The sequence below is a fragment of the Gasterosteus aculeatus genome, chromosome 2, assembly GCF_964276395.1.
Source record: "Gasterosteus aculeatus chromosome 2, fGasAcu3.hap1.1, whole genome shotgun sequence".
NCBI classification, from domain to species: domain Eukaryota; kingdom Metazoa; phylum Chordata; class Actinopteri; order Perciformes; family Gasterosteidae; genus Gasterosteus; species Gasterosteus aculeatus.
Window position 1 is genome coordinate 10,777,995 of NC_135689.1, and position 19,480 is coordinate 10,797,474.

The following is a 19,480-nucleotide window of genomic DNA, read 5'->3' on the forward strand; positions in this document are numbered from 1 at the left end:
AAAGGCTATTTTTATATGCTCTCCCGTATCTTTTTCCCTCCCGTGTCCCGTCTCCTCTCACTGAGCAGCGCAGCTGTTTGCATTTAATAGTCAGCCAATAGTTCTATTGCCTAAAACGAAATGCATTTTTTGCACGTATATTAATTGATTCGTTGACTGATGAGGTCTGAACGGAGAGAGTCAGTACTTCTGCACTTTGAATCAATAAATTCTTCTACTGCACATCGGTTCTCTTTCCCGCTTTTCAGACGCTCATTGTTTTACCAACAACCTCCTGCTCTCTTTCTCTCCCCGACTCTCGTCTCCAGACTCATACTCAGCAGCAGGCAGTGAGGGCAGCATCTCCACCTCCGTGGCGTCGCTCCCCCCGCAGGCATCGGGCAGCTCGGCTCCGAGCTCCCCGGGCTCCAGGCGCTCCGTGAGCACGCTGAAGAAGTGGCTCACCAACCCCGTCCGCAAACTCAGCGTGGGGGCCAAAGGGGAGCGCGAGGTCCGCAAACTGGAAGGAAAGCCTCCGCCTCCTCCGCCGCACAGCCACAGCCAGGACCTGGGCAGCCCCCCGAGACTTGATGAGACCTTCATCATCCTGCCTGTCACCCATAGAGAACTAGTGAGTAGTGAAATGTTGTAACAAGGATGCATCCTTTTCTTTTTTCTTGGTCACATGAACTAGTCAAACAAGGTCTTGCGTGCTGGTTTTGTGCTTCAAGTTGTCTTTTGCGTGTTTGTGATGAACCTCCCATAAGTAAACTCCAATTATCGTCTTATCACAACGCCTGTGAAATAGACATGCAAAGTCTTGGTCTTGTATAAATACAAGCTAAAGGCAACATCTTGACAGTGTCGTGTTTACACCAGGTAGCTGGGGACTGTTAGTGGAGATGTAGAGCTGATGCACGAGGGACTAAGTGTGATGGCGTTACATAAACAGAAGCCCTCAGAAAGTCCCGGCGCCATGTACTATAATTCCTGCGCTCACGGACAGTTTGCATCATGCTGATTCTGTGTTATTCTGACAGTGTGCATGTCTGTGTGTGTGTTCCAGGAGTGGAAAGATGGCCTGGCGAGCCCAGAAGACCTGTCCCCGGCTACACTGCAGTCCCCCGGCTGCATAACTGACTCGCTGATTGGCTGCACGTCACTGCCGAACACTCAGGTCTGTCACCACCTAAACCTGGCGAATGTGTCACAATATTATATATAACACCTAGCAGAGCCGATGTTACTGGCTTTAATGCAAATAGTCATTTTGAAAGGATAACCCGAATACTCGATTGTGCTTTGTGGAATAAAAAACGTTTCAATTCATTTTTAGCTGACAATTTAGTGAAGACAACAGCAGTAATGTTCCTAGTGAGGTCCCAGCCTGGCGGGGAGGTGACATTATGCCTGCTTGTCACCATTGCCTCCCCGACAGTTCTGGAAATGACTAACTCTGCTGAGGGGGGCTCACAGACTATGTTGATGTACCAGAGGGCAAAGTTTGCATGCGACCAGTGTAACGCATGACTCACACTATGTTACAAAAGAACACGCCTGGAGATAAATGGCATATAGCACAAATCAGCAGATGTGATCAAAGATGACGGCCCGCTTCTGCGTAGCCGACAAAGAGCGCTGTGAGTGCACATTTGCCCGCAGTTCTCTATCAACACTCACTTGGAGTCAGTTGCTCGTCTCAAGTCGAGGAGTTGGACGCACGGCGGAAACTAAGATTCACTGGAGCAGCAGTAATATAGCAGGAATCACTAGAGCCGGAACCCTTAATAATATACAGTTAAACAATAATGACACCCGGCTATTTGTGCGCTGTGCAGTGACGCTTGTGGGTGAATCAACACCAAACCATTAAAAGCCTAGTTTCATTCAGAACAACACATTGAAAGGCATTGATGTGGTTACATCAGGGACATGAGGTTACCGCTAGGTGCTCAGAGAGAGAGAGAGAGAGAGAGAGAGAGAGAGATGACATTTTATAGGGCAGTTATCTCTGAGATGTGGTTACTGTCTTCACCTCCTGTCGCCTCATGTCCCGTGTTTTATGCATCGTCGTTCTCTTCTCTTCTCCACTCCACTCCACTCGTCTCTAATCTCGCGTCAACTGTAGAACATTGTTTTTGATTAAATGTTTTGTTGTCAGCAGTTAAACAAAAAGTGTCCAAAAAGGCCACCAGAATTGCCCAGAACAATTGTTCTTAAATGGCTCGTCTAGAAGGACAGTGAGATGTCTTCAAAGCCCAATCCTCAGTCAACAACGATGCAAAGTGTTTCAAGCATCAGCAATTTTTTTATGGGTATGATGTCTTACATATACCTTGAGGTTTAAGATGTTTTAAACCGGAACCCACACAACAAAAAATGTAACCCTGTTCTTCCTTTATCGATCTCCCATGGGGGAATTTTGGCTGTTGCAGTAGCTCAAGCACAAAGACAGACTTGTATCACAGGGATACAGCGTCTAATTCTTTCCTTTGGGACTTGGCGCAGCGCATCTGGAGGTGATTAGGGAGCCAGGGAGACCTGTCAGCCGGGCCGGAACAGTGCTCGCGGGGCAGCGAGGGCCTTTATGGAGCCTGCCTGTCTCTCCCCACGCCGCTGCCTCTCTCCTTAGCTCTGCTAGCGTCTTTCATCTCTTCCCCTCTGTCACACATCACTTTGACAGAACAGAGAGCTCACGAGTTGTAGACACCAGCTGGTTTGACAGGTGAACAAATTGAACTAGGCCAGAGGGGAAACGGAGAAAGTTCCATAGTTTTTTTCCACTTGCTTATATGTCTATCTATCTGATCAATAGCCGCCTGCCAGGGGATTAGCTGCAGGTCTGCGTGTGTGTTTAAGGTGGGCAGGTTCTGCTTGGCCGAGACAATTGGACATGCGGATTTAGGTGAGGACAGACGGTTGCTCCTATAAGTTTACACAGTCAGTAGAGAGTGACGAGCCTAAAAAGAAAGCGCTGAGCAGCACGGCTAAAAATAGAGGAGAGGACTTTTGTAAGCACACACTTTGACAGAGGGACGCCTGGGAATCATTGTACGGCCATATATGGCAGAAGTGTGCTTATTGTGCAAGAGATGTAGGTCACACAAACATGTTGGTCTGGAGTATCTATTGAAGAAATGAGGATTTTAGTCTTTGCAGGCTTTGTTCCCATGTGCATGACTCTATATTTGCACCGGGACCCCCACAGGAAACTATATCAATTGCAGGAAGAAGCATGAATAGAAGGTCATGTATACAACACATGAACACAATCAATTCGATCAGAAGAATCGTATGTTTATTCTGCGTGCCTTTCTATTGTCTCTAGTAGATGCAGAAAATACAAACAAAGATCTGACAACTTTACATGTTGTTTTAAATCCTCCTCCGGTGGCAAAATACAAAATAATGTAATAATCCACACGTAAGTCAGAAATATAACTTTCAGCGGGCAATCAGTAATGGCACTCATCTTCCTCTAAAGCCAAAACCTTCAGAGTGCTATTTTGCATTTTGTCTTTGCTGATAGTTTGGAACCTTTTGCTCCTCCGACGGTTTATCTCCTTCTCTCCATCAACCTGTGGCTGATGTGCACAGCACGCACCATTAACGCTGACAATCTGAATCCGATCTTCTTATCCCTCAATCTCTATTCCTCGTGCTCTTTCTGGTCACCTTGGCAACCTGCATCATTATAATCTCTCTCTGACTCTTTATCTCCCTGGGCTTTATTTTTTCCTGGCATGATGCTCATTACCGCCAAAGGACCTTTGATAAACAGTTTCTCTGTCTGTCTGTCTGTGTCCTCAGGACACTCAGTCCACCAGTGTTTTGCCAGATGACAGCAGCTCCGTCTTGATGGACGACACCTCCAGCCAATGGTCAGCTGTGGCTGACACTGAGGAGGAGAGGAGGAGCGCCTTAGAGAAAAGCATGTATGTTGTGTATCAATGCAAACGACCAAACTATTATTCATCTCCCCTGACAATCCATTGGATGAAAATGAACATATGTTTTTATTTGTTGGAATCCTTATTGTCCACATTTATTCTGTATTTTGCATCACGCAGAAAGAAATGCTGATGATCTTAACTGAAGGGTTCACTTAGGAGCTCTCTCTGGAGCATTAAACCACATCTCATGGTCAGAATCAGCTGCAATCACTTGACCGAAGTTCCACCCTCGGGTCATCTGACGACAACTGAGTTGTATCCATGGCAACAGAGCAAATTTTGTTACCTGATGAACACTGTGAGATGTTGTTAAAAAGTCAATGGGCATTGAGTTGAAAACTGGGTGTGGGGGAACTTTTCCCTTCTAAAACGTAGCATATTTCAAAATCACGTCCTGCCTTCTTTAGAAAATGTGGTACCAAGATTGTAGCATAATTAAACCTAATACGCCTTTTTGCATTTTTACAGGTATGTACTGCAGGAGCTTATTGAGACAGAGAAGCACTATGTGGTGGACTTGGGGCTCATAGTGGAGGTAAACCTCAACGTCTGCCAGCTAACAACACACATTCTGCCCTGTGCGTCCTTAAACCTACACTACCATCCCATAGAATGTGTAACAAGGTTGAGCATGTCCCAAAGCTGCAAAAATATGAATATGTCGTACTGCATCCAGTCGCATGTTGCATATGCAAGCCAGCGCGCTTTTTCAGCCTTTCTGACGCACAATTGTCTGGCCAGCAAATATACGTACGGGAGGGTCAAAGTTTAAGGTGCGATGTTATGACAATAGTTTATCCCAATTGAATGCAGATCTCATGCAACAGTAAATACTCGTGTGTACTAAATGCTTGTGTGTACTGAAAGTAAAAAAAACAATCTGCAGCTAAGAGTTTGTATTAGTCATTTTCTTTCAGCGAAGAATTCATGCTATCTGAAAGTTCATTAAAAAAACGTTTGCTCTTTGCTGCTGTGTGATTGTTGCGATGTGTTATAAGAGCCGAGCTCAATTTACTGGTGTTCTTCAGAGCCAGGTGTTGGTTTTGTTGATATAAACAGACACTGTTATTTCCATTGCAGGGCTACATGTCCACAATGCACTCCAAAGGTATACCGGAGGACATGAAGGGAAAAGACAAGATTGTTTTTGGAAACATTCACCAGATATTTGACTGGCATAAAGAGTAAGTTGTTGGTTTTGTTTCTGAGAATATCCTTTGTTTGATGTGAAAAATGTGTCTGGTTTAAAGAGTATTGTGTTTGTAGCCCGAGTGGAGGACAAAAGAAACAATGGATCAGGAGTCAAATCTGATTCGGTTTTGGGGATGATTGTGTGTGTGTGTGTGTGTGTGTGTGTGTGTGTGTGTGTGTGTGTGTGTGTGTGTGTGTGTGTGTGTGTGTGTGTGTGTGTATGTTTTCTATTTGCAGCTACTTCTTTGGAGAGGTGGAGAAGTGTATAGCAGAGCCTGAGAGGCTGGCTCAGCTCTTCATTAAACATGTGAGTATGTATACACACACACACACACACACACACACACACACACACACACACACACACACACACACACACACACACACATCAGTGGAAGTGTTTGTATCTGCTTCCCTGTGCTGTTTGGCATCAGGTTAAATAAAGCCGATAAAACACGCAGAGCTTCTGTTTATCTTATGTCGTACCTCTCGCGCGCTCCTTCAATTAATTGCCAGCGTCTCTCCTTCTGCTTCCCTGTTACTGATACGTCTCAGTCCAGGCGGTGTTTTTATAACAGCGCACACGGCAACCACTCACATACACACAAGTGACACACGGGCCAATGTTCAGTCGGGGCCGGACTAATCAGGAAAGAGCAAGGGAAAAACTGCTAGAAAAGACAACATGAAGAAGCCGAGGAATAACAAAACCTCAGCTTTTGCTCTTTGATGTGAAGCCCCCCCCCGAAGGAAAGCGATGCATGCTTTGAAACTGCATCGTTAACTACAATGTTCTTCAAATTGAATAGAGACCAAACCAAACCAAATAGGGTCACACAGCTTTTACAGAGGCAAATTAGATTCATGTATATTGGCTAAGTGGTGGCACATGCAGAGTGAGCAGACATGAAGGGTAACCTTACCAACTTGTCTCTTGTCTGAAGATAATTAAGTAAAAAATCTGTGTCTCTTATGTTACATCCACTCTCTCTGTCTGAAGCTCTAAACATTTCAATAAGAATCAGGCCACTGAAAAATTAACTTTAAAAAAGCATGGAGGGGAATAAAGAAACTTCTAAAAATAGTCTCAAAATTTGAAAAAAAGCAGACAAGCAGGCAGCTCAGTGGTCTCTAGGTTACAGAGCCATGCAGCGTATTGCTCTGGGTTACAGAGCCATGCAGCGTGTTAGTCTAGGTTACGGGGTCGTGCAGCGTATTGCTCTGGGTTACAGAGCCATGCAGCGTGTTAGTCTAGGTTACGGGGTCGTGCAGCGTATTGCTCTGGGTTACAGAGTCATGCAGCGTGTTGCTCTGGGTTACAGGGCCGTGCAGCTTGTTGTTTTAGGTTACAGGACCGTGCAGCATGTTGCTCTAGGTTACCGGGCCATGCAGCATGTAACTCTAGGTTGCAGGGCCATGCAGCATGTTGCTCTAGGTTACCGGGCCATGCAGCATGTAACTCTAGGTTACAGGACCATGCAGCATGTAACTCTAGGTTACAGGACCATGCAGCATGTAACTCTAGGTTGCAGGGCCATGCAGCGTGTTGCTCTAGGTTACAGGGCCATGCAGCGTGTTGCTCTAGGTTGCAGGGCCATGCAGCGTGTTGCTCTAGGTTGCAGGGCCATGCAGCGTGTTGCTCTAGGTTGCAGGGCCATGCAGCGTGTTGCTCTAGGTTGCAGGGCCATGCAGCATGTTACTCTGGGTTACAGGGCCATGTGGCGTGTTGCTCTAGGTTACCGGGCCGTGCAACGTGTTGATCTAGGTTACAGGGGTATAAATCAACAGGCTCTGAAAAGCTCAGGTTACATCGAATGTAACCTGGGTGAATTATATATAACCTGGTGTTCATCTAGGTGTAACTCCATTAATAGTCTTTAATATGCCACATCCGGGCTCCCATGCCAATTAGTCACAGAAGAGTAAGAGCTAACCAGATGGGATGAGCTTCAAAGGCCTCACACTCCGATCATCATTGTTCTGCTGAGACTCACATTGTTAATGTGAGTGCAAAGTCAGTGCAATCTCCATTTATTTTCCTGACAAGAAAGAAAGTATTTTTCCCGTTGTGACTAATCTGTATCAAAGGTTCAACTAAATGGTTTTGCAATAACATGTTTGTTTGGCTTGTAGGAGAGGCGTCTGCATATGTATGTTGTGTACTGTCAGAACAAGCCCAAGTCGGAACATATCGTATCGGAGTATATTGAGACTTACTTTGAGGTGAGTGCCTCTTTTCTTTTTTAAAGCAATCAATATGTAGTTTACTTTCTGTTTATAAATGTTAGACGTGGGTTTTTAACTACATATTTATAGAGAATAAACCCTTCTATACAAATGATCAGTCACCTCTCGGCCTGTAGTTAAATTGCCCTCCAGGATACATGGTGCTTATACAATATATTATACATCCATGCCATTTATTATTCAAATTATAATCATTTCCTTTTCATTGACAATCAACACAACCCTAACAGAAACACACTGCAATCCTTGTGATATTCTGTCCAAAAGGCTTGTATCATTAGTGTTGAGGCCGTGTCTGTCATGTTGACCGGTGTCGTGTTGCTGTGTCTGTCTCTGCCTTCAGGAGTTGCGCCAGCAGCTGGGCCACCGGCTGCAGCTCAACGACCTGCTCATCAAACCTGTCCAGAGGATCATGAAGTACCAGCTGCTGCTCAAGGTGAAAAACAGGGCACTGCCATGCCGTTGAACACACACATATAAACACACACACACGCAGACTGGTGTTCTCTTTGCAGCTGTCTGACACACAGCAGGTTCAGTCACGGCATTGTAAACACGCGCATGGACACTGGTATGTACGAAAAACAAGCGCATCTGTGCCAGCTACTTTCCAACCGAAGAGGAAGAGGCAAATTACATAATAAGATTACTACCATAGGATTTAAACAATATGTGAAAGTCTTTGAAGGTGATCATAAAATGACATCCGTGGTATAACATTTGGCCAAAATATAAAACGTTGCCCCATGGCATTTAAATTATAGATGGGTTGAACGCCCATTAACACTCCTCCAGATGTCCTCGCCTTACTCTGAGCAGTAAAAACGGGATGCTGTGGTGAACATGCTGTGTTTATTTGAGCAGGACTTCCTGAAGTATTACACCAAAGCTGGGATGGACACAGAGGAGCTGGAGGTGGGTGTTCGGACGAAGGGATGATTTTGCAAAGCCATACTTTTTGATACTTTGTAACAAACACACTTTCTGTCTTTTAAACAGAAAGCGGTAGAAGTGATGTGCTTTGTGCCAAAGCGTTGCAATGACATGATGAATGTGGGCAGACTGCAAGGCTTCGAGGTACGTCTCAGGAATTTAGACCATCCTTCAAAGTCTCCAGCCCGAGACATTCGAACCGTTACCACGTCTTCAGCTCACGGTGTTTATCTTTGCCGTTGTACCAGGGGAAGATCACAGCCCAGGGCAAACTGCTCCAGCAAGACACCTTCACTGTGACCGAGCAGGACAGCGGGTTCTTGTCCCGAGCCAAGGAACGGCGGATCTTCCTGTTCGAACAGCTGGTCATCTTCAGCGAGCCCATAGACAGGAAGAAGGGTTTCTCACTCCCCGGATACATCTTTAAGAACAGCATCAAGGTGGGCGGAGCCCCGCTGAATTCAGATCTGCTACACAGGATGTTTTAGCTAAATAAAATAACCCTAGAACTTGAGTTAGTACATTCTGGTCCCAGGCTCTGAGTTGGACAACACATTCACACTCCGGGGATCCTCGTCTTCATTAGCCCACGTTGCGAAATCCCCGCGCAGGGACCACGGCAGAGGCTCGCAGTTAACGAGCGATCCCTGCTGGATGGACTCCCACAAATGCTAACCATGCGTGACGTGTTCCAGGTGAGCTGCCTGGGGGTGGAGCCCAGTGTGGACGGTGACGACGCCCGCTTTGTGCTGACAGCGCGCAACCCCGATGCAAGCGTGGTGCGCTTCCTGTTGCAGGCCTCCTCCCCCGAGATCTGCAGGGCCTGGTTCAATGACGTGGTTCAGATCTTGGAGAGCCAGCGCAACTTCCTCAATGGTCAGTCCCTGCCCAACATCGGCCAGCACTAAACTAACTTTTAATCAAATATTTATAGCACAGTATGATAGTTGTAAACAGATTGAGGTGTTAAATAATTACAGCTCACCATGGGTATCCAGAAGCGGAAGTTGATGTATGTTGACGATAATAAGCTACATTATAAGATGCAAAACATGTCTTATTTTTATTAGAACTGTCTGTTGCTCTGTCTTTCAGCCTTACAGTCACCTATTGAGTACCAGCGACGAGAGAGCAAGTCTAATAGCCTGGGCCGCAGCATGAGGCCTCCTTTGTCTGCCGCCAGCGCCCTGCGGCCGCACTCTTCTGCCTCCATTGACCGGCATAAGCTGCCCTCCCTCCACTCTCACAACACCTCCCTGCCCACACTCTACCTGCCCAGCCAGGGCCAGGGCCAAGGAGCCAGCGAGGCATTCTCCCTGCAGGAAGTAGGTTTCTTTTTAATGGGACACTGTTCTACACTGATAACACACTCATACACAGTATTTCTATTTAAGGCTTTTTTTTCTTTCAGTCAAGGGACTGGTACGTTGCACAAATGGGATTACAAGAACAACAAGCGGTATTGTGTGCATGCTTTGGGTGTCGGTGAGTGACCTACGTGTTTTCCTCTGCAGCCCACTGTGGTCCAGCCATGCCGCGCCGACCCCTGCACTGTTTCTCCGTCGCACGTCCAACTGGGATTCACTGATCAACCAAACTGTCCGGCTGTGTCAAACGGGCTGTACACACATACCACACAAATTGCACAGGTAGTGTACACACTACAACGCTACAATGTGATGTGATTATTATCTTCAAAGCTGTGGTGAAAAGTCATTATGTAACACGGCGTTATATAAGCCCTGGAAAATAATTGGCCGTTCTACAACGTCTAACAATCATTACAATGTGCTCATTATGGGTAATTGAAAGATGAAAGACTAAGTAAATGGTAACCATTTATTCAGACACACGCAGTTAAGGGATTTAAAGAATCTTTGGAGGAGTTATCTCTCCCTCTATTGGATGACCAGGGAATTGATCAAAAATAACCCTCTGAAGGAAATAAATAACATTGCGCTTGTTTGAGTTAATACAAAGATGGGGCACTCTCACACAATTGTACGACATATGGAACTTATCATTTCAGGCCTTTTCCCGTCGACAAAGGAAACATCTTGATGTTTAAATTGACTTTAAATGACTGTTAGCGGCGTTTCCTTGTCTTCACTGTTCTGCTCAGTGCCACAGTGTTGCCATGCCAGCAGTCTCTCTCTCTCGCTCAGTTTATTCGGGCTGGACAAGCTTTTTACATGAGAAAAGGGGAAGTGGGTGAGAGGCGACGAGGGGCATGTCGAGGCCAGATAATCGTCTTTCATACTCTGCTGAAACAGAACTGTGGCTTTGAATTAAGTCCAAGGTGTTATACAGTGTTTTGTGTAAAAGTAATACAAATGAGTTTCATTTATAGAAATATGAGTGCAGTCTGTGGGAGTATTTTATCTCTGTGTGATGAATGTTCCCTCCATCCCCAGCAGAGAGCAGGAGAGGGCTGCCGAAGGGGTCAGGCCGCTGATGGCGGCAGCCAGCCTTCGCTTTCGGGCCCCTCAGCTGGACGGCGCCCCAGCATTCTGGCACAGCTGGCTGAGGACGACCTTTGAACTGCCGGCTGTCTCCAGGGTCAGCAGGGTAGCAGCTAACGCCGCAGCTGCGGAGGCGAGAAGACTTGCTGAACCCTTACCTGGTTCCGTGATTATTTCTGGAGGATACTTAGGGAACATATGAAGGAATTATGGGCTGCAACTTTAAATAGGTTTGGCTCCTGTTGTTAGAGAGCCAATCAATGAGAGGGGACCAAACGTCGGCCACCTCGAATGTACATGTACAGCACCCAGTGAGATGTTTCTGGGTTCAGAGTGGAAAAACTCCAAAGGACGCACAGCGCTTTTTATCTTTTTGAGAGTTTGTTCACCATACTCTCTTTTAAAGTGCAAGGGGAATTTGTTGATGAAATATCCATTCCTAATTGGGGCGGTCACTGGAGTTACTTGTCTGACTGAATGTATCTTTGTGCAAAGATGGGTGAATGTTTGAGTGCATGAGAGTGTGAGAGTAGTGGCCGTGGCACCTCTTGCATCCTCTGGTAAATTTCCGTGACGCGTTTTTTTTTTTTTTCTTCTCATTTCCAATTGTGAAGACAGTACATTTTGTCAATCCCCTGCTGACAACTGAGTTTGCTGTTTGTGTCGACAAGAATGGAAGAGGCAGAACACTTGATGTGAAAAAAGCCACCAGGACTTTGCCCACTTGAATTTCCAATGAAAGTGAAGCTTTCTTTCTTGCCATGGTGTTGGGAGCCCCTGTGTGCTTTCTTATTCTGTTTGACCGGCCCCTGTTTGATCTGGACAACAAAAAAAAGCAGGTGTGAGGGAGCCCCCTGGAGGTTCTCTCTGAGTATGACGTCACTTCTGAATACTTTTGCTCTTTGGGCAACTCCAGAGGAGTTGAGTGATGCAGTAGTTGGATTCAAAGGGACCGCTGTGCTGCAAGTGTTGCATGCAACATCTAGCGTTTGACTTTATTTACAGGCCGAAGAGTGCTTTGGGTTTTGGGGGGCAAATGTCTTTAAAAGTGTATTGGTTTAAAATAATACGAATATTTTTTTGTAGTTCACTGTTGTCATATCATGGCTGCGCACCATTTCTATAATCGCTGTTAGCTTTTGCCCTGATGGACTCAATACAGGACACATACGCATACGAGTGTGGCCCAGTTATGCCGATGGGTTTCAGCATCTTGGTTTGGTTTAGAATGAAGGATGACGTGTTGCTTGACAAAGAGTGAAGCTGGTGAATCTGCATGCTCTTCCTCGGACAACAGTGCCAAAAATACCTTTATGGCCCTTACTTATTTTTATTTTGTCACAGATTTTTGAACAGTGATAAAGAGGGCAGTGTAGTTGACGGCGAAGGCTGTGAACATCAGTTCAGTTCCTGCGATGCGGCCAGTAGAGGTCCCCACAATACTTAATAATACCACCTTCCGTTCAGTTGGATCGTACAGCTGCACCAAAGATCTATGGGCCACATATTTTTAATAATCTGACCGAAGCACCATTAATTACACAAAAGGCGCCGTCTCACAGAATCCAACTGCAGTCGACGTGATGAGGTTTCATGGGAACTACTCGTCAGATAGTGTTTCGTTTAATGCAAAATATTGGCACTTCAGAGAATCCCAAGCAAGGACACAAGAGAGTTAGTTAATGCTATGTCAGCTGAGTAGAAACTGTTGTATAATATCAAATAAAAAGTGTCTTTTTGAACTGGGTGCAGTGTTTATTTTTTCTCTACTTAATCTCTTGATTAAAATAGACATGCAATTAAAGATAGTTATCTCCGCTATATTGAGGATTTATATCAACACTTTCTTACCTCCCGTGACGACTGTGCTGTTTCCTCATACATTCTCACAGCGTGCTAATTTCCTGTTAATTGAATTAAGCAGCTTAATTATTATTTTTGCTTTTGGCCGCATGGAAGTTCTCATACTCCACTTTTGGGAGCCGCTGAGCAAGACAAAGGCAAAGCGCTTTGCTTGCTCAGAGGCATCCCCCTCACAGAAAGTTCAAACGGGATTAAAAACAAAGAAGAAACCCCTGGATGAGCAGACATCTGGTTGGCTGGCCTTTGAATAAAGGCCCATTCTGGGTTGTAAAGCCGGGCCGATCGTAACACGACTGTGATATATGGAGGCTGGGGACGGAGGGAGGGACGGGGACGGCGAGGGGGGTATAAACTTTCACAAGGGTGCAAAATCAAAGGGAGTTCCTGTCACCACCGAGGGGGTCTCAGCAACAGGGGTCCCATTCACGGGGAATTCCTATCTAGTGCCCTCTGTTGCATCTGTTGACTCAATCTTCTCCATCGAGGGAACGAAAACACTCATTAAAAGCCACATGACTGTGAACTTGATTGCAGCAGGCGCGACAAACAGCCCCCGTCAATGGATTGAGTGTTTACTTTGAGGTGTGAAAATCTTTGAACAGCCCACCATGTTAGGGCTTCTTTGGGGAACTTCTTCCTTCACACCAACATCACAATGAGCAGCATTTGAATTCTGAAGGCAATCAAATTATCATTTAAATAAAATGCTGGATCTTAGAAAATCACACATTTACCGAATGAGCTAAGAGGGTTAAAAGCCATTAACTTTCAGTCCATCCTAGATATTTACTTCGCAATCAGCTGACAAAATGTAAGGAAAACACATGATTAGAAACGGGGAAATTGTTTCAGCATCGACAGTGTTTATTAAAAATTACATGCGGCCATAACCCCGATGAAATTGTTAATGATATTTATAATTTACAAAGGATTTAAACATTAAAGTGTTTGCTCATCTGGAGCAACGCTTCTACACATTTACTGCTTAAGAGCAAGATAAATCTGTAGATCAAAGACTTACATTTCAAACAGATCCCTACCGTGAGGCTGATAAATTAGGTTATGTTTTGGAATAAAATCTAATTAAAAGCAACAGAAACATATTTCCAATCTGAACCTGTTAACAGGGGAATGAGTTTTTTTTTTTACAGCAACCTTTAGGTGTGCTTTTATTTTATAAAATATGCACAACATATTAAAATAAACCTTGCAGGGATTTCTCTCATTTCCGTCACATCCTTCTCAAAATATTTACAAAATGAATCCTAAAAAGATTTTTCACATTGTTGAAATTCAAACCAATCTGAAATTGTTAAAGGCATCAAATTTTGTGGTGTTTCAGGGATATCGGTTTGTGTAGCGGTACACTAAGCAAAACTCTCACAATATCACTGAAAAAGGCTTCAAGTATTCTTTACAGCTGCTTCAATCAGCACTCGGTTACTTTGATCAAAAATCGTCTTTAAATATATTTGTATCATACTTGACGTCAAAACTGGGGCTTTGGCGAGACTATCGGGCAAGACTATCGGGCAGCTTGCCGCTCGCCCTCCAGTGCGAACATATGGCAGTAAGTGTAAGTCACAAAGTCTGTTCATTGTTGATTTTATCTTCCGAATGACGGACGGCAGAGATTACTCCCTCTTGATGTTGGTGAGCAGAGGGTCCGTGCTCTGTGAAGGCAGCCCAGACCGGCTCTTCCTGGTCTGGTGGGTCTTGACGTGCTTGGAGAGGTGGTCACTCCTCATGAACCTCTTGCCGCACTGCTGGCACCCGAAGCGCTTCTCTCCGGTGTGTGTGCGCAGGTGCCGCTGTAGCTCGTCTGAACGGGTGAAGCTTTTGCCGCAAAAGAGCCAGTTGCAGATGAAGGGCCTCTCGCCGGCATGCCAGCGCAGATGTGCCTTGAGGTGAGAGGTCTTCTTGTACACTTTGCCACACTCTGGGATGTGGCAGATGTGCAGTCTCTTCTTCCCGAACTCTAACCCCCCACCATTGGCCTGGCAGTTGGGGCATTTGCAGCGGCGGCAGCGGCGCGTGGAGCTCAGCAGGCCCTTCGAGGTGCCCTGCAGAAGAGCAGCTATCTGCGGCTGGTGGCCCAAAACCAGCTGCCTGCCCAGGGAGAAGGGATGGTTGGTGGGGGGGGCGTTGGTCTGCGGCAGGCTCCACCACTGCTGCCCTTCGTCCACGTGGCCTCCAGTGAGGTGGTGCCTGGCCGAGGAGTTCTGGATGAAGCTGGGGAAATTTTGTCCCACGCCGTTGTGCTGCGGGTAATAGGGGCCGGTGGCCTGCGGCTGCGAAGACAGCACTTTGACGGGGGACAGTTCGAAGGAGTAGGAAGAGGGAGGTTCAGCCGGAGGGGTGAGAGGCAGCTCGTGGTGGTGGTGGTGATGATGGGGGTGATGATGGTGATGGTGACCCAGGCCGGGCTGCATGTGTCCCGGGAACTGCACCTTGGGCACGGTGAAAGTCATCTGGTGCGTGCTGAGCGCTGTGCTGGGCGCCATGTCGTTGCTCCAGAGCTGAAACATTCCCGAGGTGGAGCTGACGGTGCTTTCGTAGGGGAACTGGGAGCCTTCTGATCCCATAGTGCCTCCGACCTGCCAGGCCTGGCTACAGGTGGTGGCCAGGAATGAGAGGGCGTTGGGGGCTCCCTCTGGAGACGAGCTGGGCGTCCGGTCCTGAGTGGTGATACACAAAGCACATACAGTATAAGCCACGGAAAAGTTTGAAATAGACATTTAATTTAAGTAAAAAAATGTTTTATTATATAAAATTTTGGGAAATGTCAATATATATAAAGTTATTTTCAATCTGCGTTTGTCCTTATATTGTTTAAACGAGCTTGACTCTTTCTCTGTTATCCGGTTTAATGGATGAATTTTACCACTAAAACAAATTTGATTGTTTTCTCATAAGCGTATCCACCAATTACGCGCAAGTCTTGCGGCAATTTCGCTGCCAGAGAACCAGATAAACATCCACGCGCAATGCGATAAAAACGTGAGACAAACCTGTAAAAAGGTGTGCAAAAAGTTGTCAGTCCTTTGTATCGCCAGCGCAGCCATCTGTCCTCGGGCTTCCTCCTCCGCGCACCTGCAACACCAACTGCGCCGAGAGGCGACGACGCGCGCGAGTCTCAACTGCCGCTCGCAGCGCAGAAACCAAACAAAAAAAGAAGATGCTCACATTCGGTTCTCAGATGACTGGGACACTTTGACACGCTGGGATATCCCGCGTTCATTCAAGTTGTCCCTCAGTCCCACTAGGTAAACTGTGCCGGTGGTCGTTGGAGCGGCGCACGTTGCCGGGTCTAAAGTTGGATGCGGAGTGACGCGCAGTAAGTCCGTGTGATCATCTCAAAGGCGCCTGAGCTGCATCTTCTCTTTATAGAGAGAAAAGATCCTCTCAACGGGGTCTCCAATATGATGCAGGAGAGTCAATAGAGAGGAGGTGTGCGGGGGGAGGAGGAGGAGGGGGGGGGGGGGGGGGGGGGGCGGGGGAGGGAGGAGGTGGGGGTTGTTAGGTGAAGAGGTGGGCTACTCGTAATTTCGCTCAATTTCAACCAAATGCTGACCCCAGGAACCGGCTCCTCCCCCGATTGTTCTGAAATAAAATGTTTCCTGTACTATCTGCATCTGAGAGGTTTTAATTGGATCTTTGGACGTCTCGTGTCATTTCCTTTCTTTAAGTTTCAAATAAACCCCCAAAGTGTTTACAATTAGTGTCTCAGCAAATTTCAACTTCTTATTTTAGGAGCACATTTCGAACAAGAGCAAAATGCTTAGTCTGTTGAAAGATGTGAGATGAATATAGCCGGCTTAGTCAGAATACATTTCACTTGGGGAGTATTTGCATACTGCTTCAACTGTGGGAATTCAAGTGAAGATTGTAAATACATATGTTTATTTTTTATTTTTGGCAAATCAGTGATGCGGTTTTGTCTTCCGAAATGTGGCCAAACTATGTGATCTCCAGTCAAACAAGAGGCAAGTTATAAAATAATGAATTAATACCTACAGGGAAGCAGATGTCTTTGTTGTCATTACACAACTTGAATGACTTAATGCATTGGAGAAATTGCTGTTATTTTTCTATCAATTCTATCAATTTCTATCTGCTAATCATCCACCGCACATACACTTTTGATGAAGTGAAATTTGATGTTCTACAATTTCCATCTGGAGACAATGTGTATAATTCTTCTGTAGTGATGTGATTAAGGTGCTCATAAAATGATACATTTTTATTTTTCGTACCGCGGTTTGAACACGCAGTTTGGAGGCCATTCAGCTCATTGTTTGACTTGCAGTTTTCTCCAGATGACACAAACTTTTTGTTTGCTAATCCGGCGGCAGGCAGCTCCCCGTCCCGGCAGGCGTGAGCCTCACTCACGCTGTGAAGACAGTACCAGTGCTTTCCCTCACAAAGCTAATTGATAAAAGTCAATCAAAGCCTCAGAGTTCTCACCAGTGGGTGACATGTCAAATAGGCCGCCCTGTGGGACGTTCTCACATTGCAAGAGTTCAAGTAGAGGCCGCTTCAGATGTGCTCCATTAAATGCAGATTGAGGCTTAATCTCATTCTGTAAGTCTGTTCTCCATTACAATGTTAAGAGTTTAAATCCAGGCTGGGAACCTGTTTCTCATGTAAATTCCTAGTTCCTCACTTATCTACTGCTCCCACTTTGTGGATCCCTCTGTGATCCCTAAATAAACACCTCAAGCAGGAGCCGGCTGAAATTGGAAATAGATTAACGTGGAAATACTTTCATTTAAAACACAAATGTAACGGTTCTTGTATTCCACTTGGTTGTGATTGTTAGACTTTAAAATGTAAAAAGAGGCATAAGTATAAACAATAATACACATGGCAGTAAAAATAACTACAGCACTGTATCATTTGGTTTAGACCTTTCTGAAACGGAGTGCAACTTTCATCGCGTCAGAGACAGAGACACCTCAGCATGAAACAAAAGATCTCTCCAGACTCACAATGACGTGCAGAGTTTAGCTGCAGTGTGCTAATAGATTACATAGATTGTGTTTCATTTAGGTGAGGCAAAAACAGAGCAAATGTGCTGGAATTAAACATGCAAATAATATTCGTCCATAAAGATAATGGTAGGATATCAAACTGTTTGATTAAGCAAAAGCAAAAAATGGATACGTTATACTTTCCCAAATGTTGCCTAATGCGGTTTGATAGACAAATGTAGCAAAAATAATTCCCAAAAGGTTGAACATACTGCAGTGAAAATACGTTGAAACAAATAAAATGCATTATTTTTGCATCATACAAATCTCCTTTGTAAATATGTGTAATGTAACTCTAACAGCATTTAAGTAAATAGTCCAAATCCTAATTAAAGTGAACGATTAGGATGAGAGAAATAGAGCGGAGGACTTGGAAGTAGGAATGTGTGTTGGAGGCAGAGGTATACTGTTATGTCTCCGGTTTATTACCGAGCAGAAGTTGTTAATTACCCTGATTCTTATTTCCTGTCCCCCTCTCTCTCCCCCCCCACCCCCACTGTACTGCCTCCCAGATGAGTGGCTTTGAAGTGCAAAGTACCCTCTCCTCACTTTGAACTGTGAAAACAATGCTCATGTGGTGGTGCTTACCTTCCCCACGTTACCTCATTTAAATAGACCTGGATGCGGCTTCCACAGTTTTCAAGGGAAAACTCATTCCGGAGAAAGAGGTCCCTGTGTTCATCAAACAGATGTTGAGATGGCTGGTAATCAGTCCCGCTCCGTCGTTCGCTGCACGGCTGCATCGAACCGAGCAGGACCACCGGCACATTCAACCTCAAAACAAACACCGGCTGGATTCCAAACGGGAAAAAGGAGAACTCAACATTAAAAACCAAAAGGGCTTTTAGTCGCAGCGTAATGATCTGAAATACACCTGAAGTTTTTTAGTCCTTTTGCTCATTGTGGAAAACAAATGGTGGTGTTTTTGTTGCAGTCATAATCCCACTCTTAAACTCAGAACGTAGAATATGCAAGTGGCCGCTCAAGCTGTTTTTATCCCGCCTGCGGGGCAGTTTAGAAGTCTCAGATCACTAAATTGTCCCAGCTGTCTTGACCATCTGCACTCAAAAGGGGACAGCCGCGGAGGAGAGCAGGCTTTTGTACTGGTGGCCATGTCAAAAAGCCAATTTTACAGCACTGTGCCGACTCAATGGCTCTCAAGTGACACATGTGGCCTAATGGATGAGACAGACAGCATGTAAAAGACGGCTGCTAACTGCGGTGTTTTCCTCTTTAACCATTCAAACCCGAGACGGGACAAGATGGGGTGTGATTAGCATGACACTCGCTCGCTTCCACTGGGATGAGGAGCAGCAGAACCTGAAGCCTCATTCAGCAGTCTTTCCTGTTTCCCATTGAGTCAGAAATGTATGGCTCTGTTTATGAGTGGCAGGCAGACTGATGTTTAGAGGCATATTGATACGGTTCACCTCAGATTACTAAATCACATGAAACGTTTAGTCACGTTTCTTCGTTGTACCGTGCCAGTGGATATGTTGTGGTGGGGGGGGAAACTGTAAAAAAAAAAAACATAATCCCCAAGGACCTCATATAAAAAATTATTGTTTATTTATAGTTATTCAAAACTATTTTTTTTTTTATTTGATTGAGAGATTGAGTGCTTCAATCAATTCAATTTTCTATGCTAAATCATTTTGGATTGTAAGTAGCCTTTTTAGTTGCTTACTTGATTCAAGGTTTCATCACTCACAAATATTTTTTTTATTCACAAATGTAAATTTGAAAATCGCTTAATTACAAATTAAACCAACAAATCCCAGAATGGCAATATTTTTGTATTTCTACTGGAATATCTTGA

General features: G+C 45.3%; 2 protein-coding genes across 14 annotated transcripts in view; one reads left to right on the forward strand and one right to left on the reverse strand.

Annotated features, from left to right (window-relative positions):
• The window catches only part of arhgef25a (Rho guanine nucleotide exchange factor (GEF) 25a), a 37,818-nt gene extending 25,311 nt beyond the window's left edge, over positions 1-12,507 (forward strand). For 7 of the 13 annotated variants that reach the window (XM_078091851.1, XM_078091825.1, XM_078091845.1 and 4 more), the window contains 15 exons: positions 309-610; positions 1,046-1,156; positions 3,790-3,914; positions 4,401-4,467; positions 5,013-5,116; positions 5,361-5,430; positions 7,257-7,346; positions 7,714-7,806; positions 8,235-8,285; positions 8,370-8,447; positions 8,552-8,743; positions 8,999-9,179; positions 9,399-9,628; positions 9,818-9,952; positions 10,718-12,507. In XM_078091851.1, the coding sequence (XP_077947977.1) occupies positions 309-610; positions 1,046-1,156; positions 3,790-3,914; positions 4,401-4,467; positions 5,013-5,116; positions 5,361-5,430; positions 7,257-7,346; positions 7,714-7,806; positions 8,235-8,285; positions 8,370-8,447; positions 8,552-8,743; positions 8,999-9,179; positions 9,399-9,628; positions 9,818-9,952; positions 10,718-10,843 (1,955 nt within the window). In that variant the 3' untranslated portion in view covers positions 10,844-12,507. The remainder of the gene's footprint in view (positions 1-308; positions 611-1,045; positions 1,157-3,789; positions 3,915-4,400; positions 4,468-5,012; positions 5,117-5,360; positions 5,431-7,256; positions 7,347-7,713; positions 7,807-8,234; positions 8,286-8,369; positions 8,448-8,551; positions 8,744-8,998; positions 9,180-9,398; positions 9,629-9,817; positions 9,953-10,717) is intronic. The other 6 variants (XM_078091858.1, XM_078091860.1, XM_078091831.1 and 3 more) reach the window with 1 other exon arrangement.
• A 964-nt stretch (positions 12,508-13,471) lies between these two features.
• Positions 13,472-16,108, reverse strand: sp5l (Sp5 transcription factor-like). Its single transcript, XM_040192955.2, has 2 exons — positions 15,640-16,108; positions 13,472-15,306 (listed from the first exon to the last, which is right to left on the reverse strand). The coding sequence occupies exons 1-2, from the start codon at positions 15,691-15,693 to the stop codon at positions 14,263-14,265; spliced, it is 1,098 nt and encodes a 365-aa protein (XP_040048889.2). The 5' UTR covers positions 15,694-16,108; the 3' UTR covers positions 13,472-14,262.
• Positions 16,109-19,480: the final 3,372 nt, after the last annotated feature.